Source organism: Embiotoca jacksoni, unplaced genomic scaffold (genome assembly GCF_022577435.1).
Source record: "Embiotoca jacksoni isolate LCO1_2020_lvr unplaced genomic scaffold, fEmbJac1.0.p SCAF_5, whole genome shotgun sequence".
In the NCBI taxonomy this organism is placed as follows: domain Eukaryota; kingdom Metazoa; phylum Chordata; class Actinopteri; family Embiotocidae; genus Embiotoca; species Embiotoca jacksoni.
In genome coordinates, this window is record NW_027185403.1 from 17,575,578 (window position 1) to 17,589,409 (window position 13,832).

The window sequence follows — 13,832 nt, forward strand, 5'->3', positions numbered from 1 at the left end:
CTACTCAGAAGTGAGCACAACATGGATTGTGTGGTTCCTTTAATGGTGGCATTGAAGTCCAGCTCCTGAAGGCATAAAATAATTATTTAGTGGGTGGATAGTAGATAAAAGGATGATTACTAAATTATCATCCTCCCACTACTACGCGGCATGTAAAGATGCACCATGTGCACTTTCACAGATGGTTTCTTGTCCAGTTTTACAAAGTCAGTAGGAAACTGACACGAGAAACTCCAGCAGAAAAAAGTGCATCATATGTCATCCGTCCTTCAGAGCGGGCCGGGCCTCAAGACAGATGGCCTCCGCCCAGACTGCACAAAGCTGAAAGACAATTTAATGGGCAGCTAATCACTAATATCACAGGAGGAATGTGCGCGGATTCTTATTAAAATGTCTGCTTAAAAGATGTGTGCATTCAGCCAGAGTCAGGCTTTGAAAGTTCTTCTAGTTTTTACAGCTGATTAAATCACAAAGAAACCTGAATAATGTTGTAAAAGAAGTCCTTTATTTCATTAAGAACATAAAGAATGCTTACAAAGGAATTCGGAAAATCTATCACTTTCCTTTCAGTTCACATTTGGCGCAGCGCTTTGCAACAAAGAAGCCAAAACCTCAGTTAGAAAATACAGAAATTAAAGCAGATAAAAAGCTGCATTGGTGATTTCATCAAGTTCCACGTTGAATTTAACAAAGAGGGATCACAGACAGACGGAGCGGTAAAAACGCCTGAATACATAAACAGGAGGATTTGTACAGTTTCCATACACTACATAAAAACAACAACAAGTGGGATGTTACCAGAAGTACATTTTAGTCACTAACAGGAAACACAATTTGGAGCCGTTTGTGTGTGTCTTTACAATCAGACATTTAAATATGAAACAAAACAAAAGTTATTTAAAACAGATTTTTTTTATCTACAGGATAGTGAAGTATGTAAACCTCATGATCAGCCACACGGTGTCTAAATTCAACACACATGTAACCGCAGGGTCATACAGAAATACAAGTTATCTCAACAGAAACTATGGAAAATAAAATCACAGTCCAGTTCTGATGTGATGTATGACACATGCTTGGAAGCTCTCAAACGTGTGACCAAAACAATTATTCTGATCAATTTCACGGGCTGCTGGATGTCTGGATACAGAGGAGTGATTTCACACACTAAGTGTTGCCCCATCAGATTTGAGAAGCTGCTTTGAGGCTTCTCCTTGCACCGGTGCAGACATCGTTTACAGACGATCCGTGAAGTTTTGGAAAACAATAACTGACTTACGAACCCATTACTGAGATTTATGTCTCCTCCGTGTGAATTTGATATATTTTAATGTTTTTAAAGCGACGACTTGTGACCTCAGTGTTGATAAAACACTTTACTTTCATCCGACCACAGATTATTGCCTTGTCATGAGAGGCTTCACATTTGTTGTTCCAGACACTCGCAGTCTTGTAGTTTTGTTTAAGAAGTGATGCTCTTTTTTTTTTTTTTTTTTTTTAAACTTCTGGTTTGTTTAGAATTAACAGATCAATAACTATGTAAGAAAAAAAAATAGCAGAAAAATCCCCCGTGACGAGACGAGACCAAAACGTCGAGTGACTGTTGCGTACGAACGGAGTGCAGCTCAGTAATACACACGGAGCAGGTGGAAGCTGTAACCTTCGTGGGTAAGTAGTCCAAGTTATCACACTCGATCAACATCGGCACCTGCGTTACACATGTCTTTGTGATCACTGCTATGTGTGCAATTTGCTATCGACTTGAGCAGAGAGCACACGTCAAATTTGCGTCAATTTTTCAGAAAGCCGACGGTAACGAAGCGACGAGCCGGGCGAGGTGTTGAGTGGCATTCACATTTCAAGGGGGGCGGTGCGTCACTGTCGGAGACCGAAAAGGTGCGTCGTGCGAGGAGAGCAACCAGGTGGGTTTTCTTTGACGTTTGCAGGCTGTGAATTCTTCCCCCAGAGTCCGACTGTCAACACCGAGTTCTGCTGTGACGTTCGGAGAGAAAATGACGCCGCTCACGGTGCATTGATGACGTGCAAGTTTCCAGCCCACAACAAATACTCACTAGATTTGGCTCCCTGCAAGTTATTTCCGTTCCCCAAAAGTTTGACACAGCAAGTTTTCTGTGCGCTCTCTGCTCAAGTTTTAGGACAATGCTGAAATTGCAAATGCACATGTTCTAAAAGGTCAAAAATGCATTTAACTCAGGTGATAACTTGCCAAACTTATTGCTTCCGCCTGCCTCGGTGTCAGAACTTTTTGATCACACCTCGTATAGAAACCCCCCCAAAAATCACCACCACATAAATTATATGATCAAATCAGAGTCCCAAAACACGACAGGCGTTTCATGAACCTCCCAGAACTGATCAGTTTTATAAAGTGTCACAGACTTTTCTTTTCAGAGGCTGATATAATGCAGATGGATGTCACTCGATGAAGCATAATTCATCTTCAGTACTGCAGAAACCCACTGAGCAGTCTGTAACAACAGCCCTTTTTATACCTCACAACAGAAAATCGATCTCCATCTGAGAAAATATATTGCTGTTCATTCTAAATTATTCTAAATCACCTTCAAGAATAACAATCACAGGAGTAATTCACACACACACACACACACACACACACACACACACACACACACACACACACACACACACACACACACACACACACACACACAAACACTCTCTCTCTTCTGGGCTCCCAGGTACCATCTGGTTGGTTTAACTGCTCAGTTTGCAGGAACATGGTGAAGGCTATCGGACAGGAGCAGTGATGTGAAGCATTCCAAACACTGACAAAGGAATCCTCACGAGTGTTTGCTGTAGATTATTATCTGCTTCATAAACTATCTACATCACACTTTGTTTGAAGTCTGTGTGAGACTCCTTGTTCGACTAAAGACAGGAAAAGGCACTTGACAATAGTGTGCTGCCAGAGTCTGGGAGAAGGTGTGTGTCGCTTTGAGCCTCGTTACCTCAAAACGAAATGCGTCCTGCCTCTGATGCAATCCAGCCGACCTGCAGTGATCCATATGCAGCGTGTGTCTGCCACTGACCCTGTGCATTCAGATGCAAATCCTGTTGTTTGTCTGACTTTCCAATGATGCTGGGGACATTTAAATTCCATTTTATGTCGGTGTAGTCAGCAGTGAGGTCCCTGTCAGGGTCAGTCACAGTAACAACTACGATGGCAGAGAAACAAACAGCCAAGCTCGTCTTGCATCAGAAGAAATCTATTCAAAAACACACCGACCGCCAGCTTTTTGTTTTTTCTCCCCCTTTTCCCGGTTTGGCATCTGCTTCTCTGACGCCCGTGGCGGCTGGGGGGGATGTCAGTGATCTTGGCCTCGGGCGAGATGCTGTTTCAAGCCAGACAGCCCATCAAGGTGAGTGACAAGTGTTGGGGCGGGAACTCACGGTTCACTTTTCTGCCTGGGGGTGATACGTTGCACACTGTAGCTTTAACGCTCATTCTTTCAACTTGCTTTTTTATGGTCAAATCCTAAAGGGTGGTGATGTTCGCACTGCCAGGTTATAATCAACAAGGAGCTTTGAAGCAGTCACAGCTGTTCATCGACATCACAGATGCCCAGTAGTCAACAGAATAAGGGCCGGGATGGAAGTCTTTGCTTTACGTTACGTACCGCTGCAATAAAAGTCTTTAAGTCCTGCATACTGGAGGTGGGAACACTTCTATAACACAAATGAACAAACATGATGAAGAGTTTCGGCCGTGCAGGATGAGACTTGGACACCAGTCTTCACTGTAGCTGCTTTGGACTTGTCCATTTTCAGATTTCACTTTCAAAGCAAGAGTCCAACACGGTGAGCTCCAGTAGCACTTGGACTGTGACACATTGTTTGCTCTTTTGGCTCCATACTCTTATTGCTTTGGATCGAAGCCAGCTTACTTGCCAGCTTCACTCTGGTGTTATCCTCAGTGATACTGAAGCAACAGATTGGGTGGACGTTAAAGAACTTTATGAGTCCGCAGCAAACATATAAACTCAGTAAATTATGTGATTTGTGCGACCAGATGCAAACGAAAATATTTTAACGATGTGAAATAAAACCAAAAATGAACGAAAAGGAAAGTGTTCGTAATTAGTTGACACTTTCTGGAAATTATGTTGCATTCTTTATCAACATTGACTTCAGTATTTGTGATTTTCACCTTTTAACTACATTTCACATCCTTGCTCAGTACAAATTTAACAATATATGTTGAATTAACTCTGACAGTGTTTCTCACAGGCTACCTTAACTTAGAGATTTTGTGACTATAACTTAATCCTCATTGACAGTGATAATAAAGGGCTAAAGGGGCAGAAAAGTGTGTGGTGTCTTAAAATGGTCGCATTTCTGTAGTTGTTATTGAATGCAGCAAAAATAATTGCAAACCATGGCTACTGGATTTTTAAGGCATCATATTTGATTTTTGTGTTGGCTAACTTTGGTCAGACCAGTTAACTATACTGGATGTCTGTAGAAAACTGTAATGGGAACTATATGGGAATCAGATTTTTTACTGATTTTTTTACATTTAGATTGTTAGAGGTTAATAATGCACAATTTGAAAAAACTGTTTTCTTGTCCAGCTCTCACCTTAATAAAGCAGCAAACAGGCACCTAAAGCTAACGTCGGTACTAAGAAGTTTGTTGGCTCACATCTACAGTCGGGTGACCTAGTTTATATACCACAACATTTTGTTGACGCTTCTAAAATGTCACCAGTGAGGGGAGGGTTAAATTCATATGAGGGTGAAAGAGGACAGAAAGAAGAAAAAAAAAACCCAATCATATAATATTTTACCTAATGGTCTGTGCAGCATATTGAAAATGTTCTTAAGAGAAATGACTGTAATATCTTGAGTGTCTGCACCCTCATGTTCCACCCACACAGGTGCTTCACTCATCCTGCCTAATAATTTCTCAGGACACACACACACACACACACACACACACACACACACACACACACACACACACACACACACACACACACACACACACACACACACAGAGCCTGATTAACAGGTTTGTTGTACCTTTTAGGGCAACACAAGATGAAGTAGTGATTAGGAAAACGTGTTACTAATAACATGAACAATGGCTGTGTAGTATTCAGCACCCATTTACCCCTGTGATCTTCCTACTTCCTATTGAGTTTGGTGACCTCACATATTTCCCAGCATTGTTCGACCTGCCTTCAGACAGAATAAGTGAGAACTACTATGAAACTGAAAACTAAAGTATTATTTTAAATTCATTCATAATATATTAAACTTACATAACACGCATCACGTAACCTGCTGACTTTAACCCAAACCTTTCCCAAAACCTAACCAACTAGTTTTGTTGCCTAAAACATAAACTGTGTATAAAATGAATGGAGCATCCGGGTCTGAAAAGTGAAGCTTTTGTCAAAGTGTCTTAAGGTGCAATTCCACTGAGGGCCACTAGGGGCTGGCTACAAAAAACCTCTGGCTCCGACAGACTCTCGTTCAAAAAGCATTAACGTCACTCATAAAATGCAAAGTAAATAGGCTACATTTCACTAAATCACTCCTTCTGATCAGTGTTCTCGTGGTCCCTCTGAAAATAACTTCACAAGTGATTATACATTCGGCCTCAAAGAGAGGGATGTTTGTGGGTGTGCCTGATTTGATTGACAGGCCCGGGGTGAAGTCAAGTTGCCGGCTTCAAAACGTTGCCAAACCGTGACTGTGTCATAAGGTGTTTATTACTATTACCATGACAACGAAGAGCCAGTGTGGTTGTAACTGGTCCCGTCCAACGGTTATATATGTCGATGTTACTGAGCTGACTGGGAAATGAAGGAAGGCCCACTAGCCAACGCTGTGGTCCCGATGGCCACCGATAACGGCCTTTTAATGAACTCGTCCCTGAGGTAATACACAACCTAAAAACGTTATTCTTCTTCAAAAATCTTTACATCATCTCACCTTTACTCATTCTCAAACTGTTTTTTTCTTAAAAGACTGAAATATTTAAATAGACTGTTCAAAAATACATTATAAGTGCATTCCTTAAGTATTTTTTGGAAATCCAAAAGATGGACTCGTTCTTAAACATCTATTCACATATTGTGAACAGAAGAGTATAAATTCCAGAGTGTGAGCGTATTGTAGTGAAGTCTCCACAGTATCAGTGACCAAGTCCGACCCTTTAGGGAAGATTCTCAGTCTTTGGCTTACTGGAGTCGTGGCTTTGCTCCATGGTGATGAAGAAGAGACAGACGCCTGCAGTCAGCAGGAGGTGCATCGACTCGTACAGTAATTTGGGTGAGAAAACGCTCCATATGAAGAGATGATAGCGCAGAACAGTTACCAACACGATGTAGGCTGCAGCTGGCACAGACCTCAGCAGGGCCAAACAGTAGCAGCCATGGCCGACCGCAACCGGGCTCCTGCGGAGAGAAAGATTCATCAGAGAGGAGGAAGCGCTGCAGAGAGCGAAGCAGGCAGCTCTGTGCTGTGAATAACAGGAAAAGTTCCTGAAGAGCAACACAGAAAAGTTTTGATGTAAACCAAAGTCAGTCTAAGCCGCTTCATTTTTTTTCTACGTGACACGTGATGACGTGGATTCAGTGCAGATGCAGATTGTTTAATGATTCATAACCACAATTTCACATTTATACCTTACATGTGTACCTAGGAGAAGAGCCTGATCCAATTATCTCCTCTCAATAACGCGGATTGCTGGCAAATTCTGATAAAGAAGTTAATGACTTTAAAAGCTGCATGATGGGAGGACGGACGCAGCAGGGAGATTAGGAGATGATGATGCAAAGCCCAAACACACAGATACACAAAGTTTTGTGTGCACGTACGCTGAGGCTTCATCCCTGATGCACTGAAACACATGCGTAAATTAGCACATGGATTTTGTTTCATTGCAACAGGCAAACTCCCAGCTGAGGGGGAGGAACGTGAAGCCTTCTCCCAAGACAAGAAGGCGAGCTGATGGAGTAGGAGACTTGGTAGGTTGTCCAGTTCGGAGGAGAACAGACCAGATTCACACAAATGTTGGCCAAGAATCTATTAAAAAGTGACCAATACCATTAATCAATAATATATTTTCTGATGCAGTGGACAACAGAGAAAAGAAAATGTTAGATTACAAGTTTGTGAAGCTACAGTGATCTCCTGTTTACTTATCAAATTACTTTAACTGTTCATCACTACAGATGTTTTTTAGCCACCAAATGACAGTTTGTTCTACTAGTCAGGTCGTGTGTTATGTTTTAATGGTGCCACACAACTTGATGAATCACTAGTTTGGCTCCTGCTAATAGTTCATCAAACCTTTTGATAGTGGAACCCCATCTGGATTTGGATGAATCAGAAACATGAACCACTCGTTTGGAAGTGAAAATAAATATCAACATACTTGAAAATGTCCATTACATTCATTCAATCAATAACTTCCGTTAAAAACTGTTTCCATGCATTAATGCATCCATTAAGAACAGCAGGTTAAAGGTGAACCAGTAATTATTCTTTGAACTTTGATGAATATTTCTAAAGGACAGTTTAGATAATAATATTAACATTCCCCTGTATTTCTTCATGGTCCGTGTAAGAGGCCGAGTTGATACATTCAAACATGTCTAGCTGCTTGCGCTGCCCTGATGGACTCATTTGTAAAACTGTGACTGACAAAGTCAGCATGTCCTCAGATGAATAGAAATAAAGTTGGTGAGTTTCATGTCATGTCAGAGTAACTTAAAATACATGAAATAACACAGGTAATAAAACCCCGAACGCCTCTACTCTGATCAGCGGTTAGCCTCCTCAGTTCAGGGCTTACTTCCCCGGTAGAGGTGGTAGAGACGCTTTTCAAAACAGCCTAACTTTATTTCTGTGTGCTGCCTCAAAGAGCTACTAAAACATTCATGCAGGACCGCTCAGGGGAAACCAGTGTAAACAGGCAGTCTGTGGAAACCTGCCAGCAACTTATTCTCTCATAGACAAGAAGCACATGTGATGTCCGCTCTAATTAAAAGATTTAGAAATGAATGCGATGGAGAGGCTGAAGCTTCATGCTTTAGCTTCATGACACTTATCCAAAGCATGTGGCTAAAACAGTAAAAATTATATAACGAAATTACCAAACTGAAGAAAAAGGCCTGGGTATAATTCAGGAAAAAAACAGATTTTTCTGCTGTCAAAGAAGTGCAATATAACGAATAAATGAGGAACTGAATGAGGACCCTCAACCACGGGACATCCTACACCCAGACACTGAAACAAAAATTATATTTCAGTAAACCACTTTACCTTTGAGGTCACAAAGCAGCAAGCGGCAGAAAAAAAAAAAAGAATCAACACATGTCACGATCTCCACGTTTTTATGTTTCCACAGCTGTCAACACAGGTAAGTTCAAAGAGGTGATGGAGTTTCCTGGAATTCGAGTACGTGGTGAAAATGGTTTGACGTGAAGATGCCTACTGGTACTTGTATTTATGTCAGATAATGAGAGTTTACAGGCAAGTTTAATGATGAAAGTACGGCCGAGGTGCACCTCCCTGATTGGTCAGATCTGAACATCTAGAGTAATTATGTGGACGAAAACAATGCAAACATTCCCTGGCTTGATGGTGTGGAGGGAAACCCGCTGAGCAGCTATCGATCAGAGGCCATTTCCAGTACTTGGCTTGCGGTCGAGCTGCTGATGCTGCAGAGTGAATTCTAAATGAGCGGAGACTATTTTAGATCCATTCGTCACGATATCTCTGAGTGCACATTACAGGTGAGGTCTCTGTGGGTGAGTGATGACTGTGAGGCGAGGCGGTCACATATCCTGCACTGTAATGCAGCACGTCATGTTTACAAGCCGGAGGAGAATCATAGAGGAAAGTGAAACGCCCTCCAGAGGCTGCAGTGTTCATCTCAGCCCACATACACACAACATCCCGGAGATTCAGCCACTCGAGGGTCAAACCACAGCGAATCTGGCGACCATCACCTCCCATAGTCGTCTGTTTGAAGGCAGATCAATTCTGCCATTGGTCTCAATATAATTTACTGCCTTTCATTGTTGCAGTTCAGGTTCTCGTGCGAAACGGATCAATGCAGATGTAGCTACTCTGCAAAGATGATGGAAGTTGCAGTTCTCACCCGGGAACCACACATGCTGACTACATGTTGATATTTCTGTGTAAAAGTGGACATTCTGGAGCGCTGATGGTGAAAACCTTAGGGAGGGTTTCATAATTTACTGTAATGAATGGAACTCTTGGTCACTTTTACCGGACATTAGTGCGAGATGAAATGTCATGGCGGGAGCCAATCTGGACTAAAGTGTTGGATGTTTTGATCAACTTTGTTGTCTCTCTGCTCCGCCGGAAGCAGCACTAAAGTTTTAAGCTGGATAGAACTTTTTAATCAGTGACTGTCTGCACTACTGAAATGTTAAACACAGCATATTCAAATGTGGAACCAAAGATGATTCAGAATATAAATCATGTAGGGCATATTCCCCGTCTGCAGACTTCTCTCTATGTGACCTTTGTGTCAATAAAATTAAAATAAATGTCTACATAAAGCAAGGATTTATTAGTAAATCACAATCTTTCAGCCTTAGATCTATTCTTGCATTTCTGTTACCGGTATCTTAAACACCAGGTTAAACAAACTACTTTTTATACAAACAGCGTTCATACATTTAAAGAAGCAGTTTAGTTTTGTCTCTATCAGCAGGGCAGCTGTTGTCCAGCCACAGACCTCATCACTCATCACTGTGCTGGGGTCCCATGCCGAGGGGACGCTGCACTGATTGGCTGCTTTCACACACATACAGCAACACAGCTACTGGCCTCTCTCCAGTTCAGGTGTTATGCAGGTTAAACTGTTTACATGCATTTCTCCTTGTCGCTTTGAGTAAACCAATTAACAGAATATTTGTGTTCACCTGCACTGCCTCACCCACAGGGAGGGTTCATACTGAAAAAGTAAAAAAAACAACAACAACACTCAAAAGCAACCGGGATAGTGATGACAGTGTTTGGCAGCGCCGGCAGAGTCAAAATAAAACAAAGTAAAAGAGAGGAGCGTGTTTGAATTCAGTTGTAACACGCAGCAGTGCTTTCCAACAGTTCACCTCTACTCACCTTTCAGATGAGCTTAAGTACTCCTCCATCAGTCTCACATAGTGTGTGCTCTTATAAATCGATTAAACATAATTATAATTGTCGCTTATAAAAAGATATGACTACAATATTGTTTTTATGCACCTGCAATGTCAGTGTAGAGGATACCATGGAAAAGTTAGAAATCATCTGATTACCGTTCAATGTGAGAAGCTGGACATTTCAACCATTCATAATTTCTGTTAGTAAACTTCTTGAGCAGTTTTTTCCATTTCGTTAGTAAACCAGTTCCAAAACATTTCAACCATTACTTGCAGCTAATAATTTAAATCATTAATTTGTTACTTTTAGCCAATTATTCCAACTGTTTATTCCATTTCTTCTTCCTATATTTACCACTAATTATTTAACAATTTCAACTTCTCTGCTTGCATGTTTAGTCAATAACATGCACCAACATCAAGTTGATGGGCAGCTTGCTGGTTATTAACAATATAGAAGTGAAGATCAACATCACAGCAGTTTCTAATCCTATTTTCTTCCATCACACAAATGTAGCTACATATTTTAATCTAATGAGAACATCTATTTTTTGGCTGCAGCAATACAATGTGCGATCAAAACGAACAAACAGAGCACAGCAGTATAATGTGCAGCGAGCAGAAAGAAGCAATAATTTTGTAAAATCCAAGTATTTCAAGCTGCAGTTCTTGATCAACATCAGCACCTGTTAGATGGGTTTTTGGAACTTTTTGATCGCACCTTGTACAAACACCCCTGATTGGGTGGTACTGCCACATAGATACTTTTAAAGTGACACTTACCGGTCTCTCTCTGAGCTGAGGTAGCAGACAAGGTGACACGCCCAAAGCAGGGGACCAGCGTAGGTGCTGAGAGCGGTTAAGAAGATGGCAGGTGCTTCAACGTAGCTCTCCAGTCCAACAAAACCAACTGAAATGTCCACGGTGGCTATGTTGTTGGAATTGCCCTGCAGGCGCACAAAGAAATCTTCTTTTAGAGTTGCAGAGGGCACAGAAATAACTTCCACAGCATACACATAGATCTGTGGATGAAGCTTTGTAAGCACTTCAGAGCTCTAAAGAACTGGGCCTTTGCTTCATCATCATTACTCTGAGCTTCTGGCGGCTTCCCAGCGGCCCAGTTGTTTGTGTTTTCCGGTCCCAGACCAGAGCAACACCCTAGAATCTGCGTCTGGAGCCGGACTTACAACCACTCAGGCTGCTGCGTAAGTCTGTGTACTTCATTTTCTTTTTTTTAAAACAACAGATTTCCAACTTATTTGACTTTATAACTAATTTCTCTGGAACAAGATAAACACGCCTGCAGTGAAGTGAAATTATTCCATGTTTCAAACTTGAGCTGCTCAGGTGGTTAATCTGATTTCTTGTTGGCACATTGAAATAGCTGATATCACCTGCGTCCTGATCGTGCCTCTGACATGCAGCCCTGAGACATATCGAGCACTGAGCCACAGGCCTCTGAGACCTGCAGTCCTGTGCGCTCACATCTTCTCTGACAGGCTTATTTACAGTAATCTATTTTGGTTTACTTAAAGTCAACCTACTATTGCGTAGCAAATGATACTTAGATTTAAAATTCATAGTGTTGGTTAGGCTGCTGAATGTTTGCTTCGCCCTCATCGTGCACACTAACGAGGAAACGGAGAATCACCGGGAATCGGCAGAGATCAAAAGGTGGCTTTCTGGTTAAATGTGAACGCAATGATGATCCAGAAGCAGCAACACATCAAGTAATGGTTTCTTTCGCTTCCGCGCATGCGTCTCTGATCACAGAGGAAGAAAACACTAACAGCTGGCTCCATTTTAAACAAACACAGAGGATATCAGTGAGCATGGTGGAGGCTGCGTGTGGATATTTTCTACCTGCCTACTTGCTGAAATCCTGCTGTGATCTTTCAAATGTCATTTTGAACTATCAACAAATGTTGTATGCCGATCATGAAAAAACAGAACAGTGACACGTTATTTCTGAATATAAGTTTCAGACAAAATTGAGTTTCAACAGAACTGTGGCGTCGGTCTACGGCTGCTCCTTGATGGCTCCTTCATATACTTTGGTATAAAGAACAGAAAACATACTGAAGTCTGAAATATGTGTGACAAAAAGGATCGTTGTCAGCATGAATGTTATGTGTGCCAAAATCCATAACCAAACATATATCCACTGTACGTTGTTGAGTGTTATTGGAATTAATCAATGAAATGTAAGTGTACTTTTAGTTCTGAGCTCTAAAAACATCCTCCCGATGAGTCATGTTTTCTACAGAAGGATGTTTCGTTGCCTCTGACTTCATCCCGTGGAGTGAATCGTTCCTTCTCATGTGGCAAAATTTGCAAAAACTGTCTCATTCCTGAAGAATAAACACCTCCTCTCTGACCATCTGGTTTTGGGACGGCGATAAATCCAGAGAAAATCCACTGCAGACTCGTCCATCACTCCCAATGATGGAGACAGCTGAATGCAGACGGCCAAATATTCTCCTGTGATACAGTTCTACTGTATTGTAGCATCAGTAATATCTGCAGCTAATGTTACCTGGAATATTTCCCATAATCCTCCTGTGTTTTTATGTGTTTGGCTGCCAGAAAACAAGGACACATTGAAAACAATAACTTTCTGCCAAACAATTATAATAAAGCTTCTGATAACACAACAGACAAAGCAGCTACGTTTCAACATTAATATCTTACATCTCAGTTCAATTTGGACCCTGGTGCTCACCAATAAACTGTAACAGCTGATTACAATTGAATTCAACATCATGTTGATTATTCTCATGACACTAGGTTTCGCTTCAGAGCAACAAACTTAAATTGCATATGTCGCTGCTTTACACATCCATTATGTTTAAAGCTGTGTTGAGAACGCCGTTACTCAAAGGTCTGTAATTACACGCCTAGACGCCGAGACGGAAAATTGTCTGGTGGCGGCGTATTCCCGATCCCATCACAGTATTAATGACCCAAGGGTGATGAGGGTTATTAAATTGTTAGGGATGTGGAAGTTCAGCGTTGACAACAATACACAGTTGTCAACCTAATATCTGTCGGAGGTGGAAGTTAAATCAAAAGGCAGGTATCATATCTGCATTTGAGGAGCAGTCATCCACGGGAAACAACTTGTCCAGTTGGCCTCCGTGACGGAAATATGATTTACACCCTAACACTTCCTCTGCCCAGAACTGCACCTCCTGCAGGATCTAACACCTTATCGGTGCTGCTAGCGTTCCTAATTGTTACTCCACTCTGTGTCACAGCGCTAAATTAGATGTCGCTTACAATCAGACAAGAAACACTTGCTTACCGTTTTGTTGTTCCCTGAACTTTCTTCTGCATATACGGTATAGGAGGAGGTGACTTTGGCTCTGATGCACAGATTCACACACACATCTCTTCTTTTAGCATCCGCACCGATAAATGTTTGTTTAATCTTTGTTGTATTTAAGGAAGTGTCACTGGTAGCAGTCTCCTCTCTTTCGGGAAGGCCCTGTTCATCTTACGTTTACTGTTTTCTCTGCACTGTGCTGTTTAGTGATATTTATTTTCTCCTGATTTTAAAACAGCAAAAAACAGCTGTCTGAACTAACAAACTTGCTCACGGCCACATTGGACTCTCTAGATTTCTGTTCCATCACAACAGCCCCACCAACATGTTTTCTAT

General features: G+C 41.6%; 1 protein-coding gene across 2 annotated transcripts in view; it reads right to left on the minus strand.

Moving 5' to 3' along the window:
• Window positions 1-483: 483 nt before the first annotated feature.
• Window positions 484-13,832, minus strand: part of pigg (phosphatidylinositol glycan anchor biosynthesis class G (EMM blood group)) — a 65,367-nt gene continuing 52,018 nt past the window's right edge. For both annotated transcript variants that reach the window (XM_069171070.1, XM_069171069.1), the window contains 2 exons: window positions 10,955-11,118; window positions 484-6,445 (listed from right to left, as the gene is read on the minus strand). In XM_069171070.1, the coding sequence (XP_069027171.1) occupies window positions 6,205-6,445; window positions 10,955-11,118 (405 nt within the window). In that variant the 3' untranslated portion in view covers window positions 484-6,204. The remainder of the gene's footprint in view (window positions 6,446-10,954; window positions 11,119-13,832) is intronic.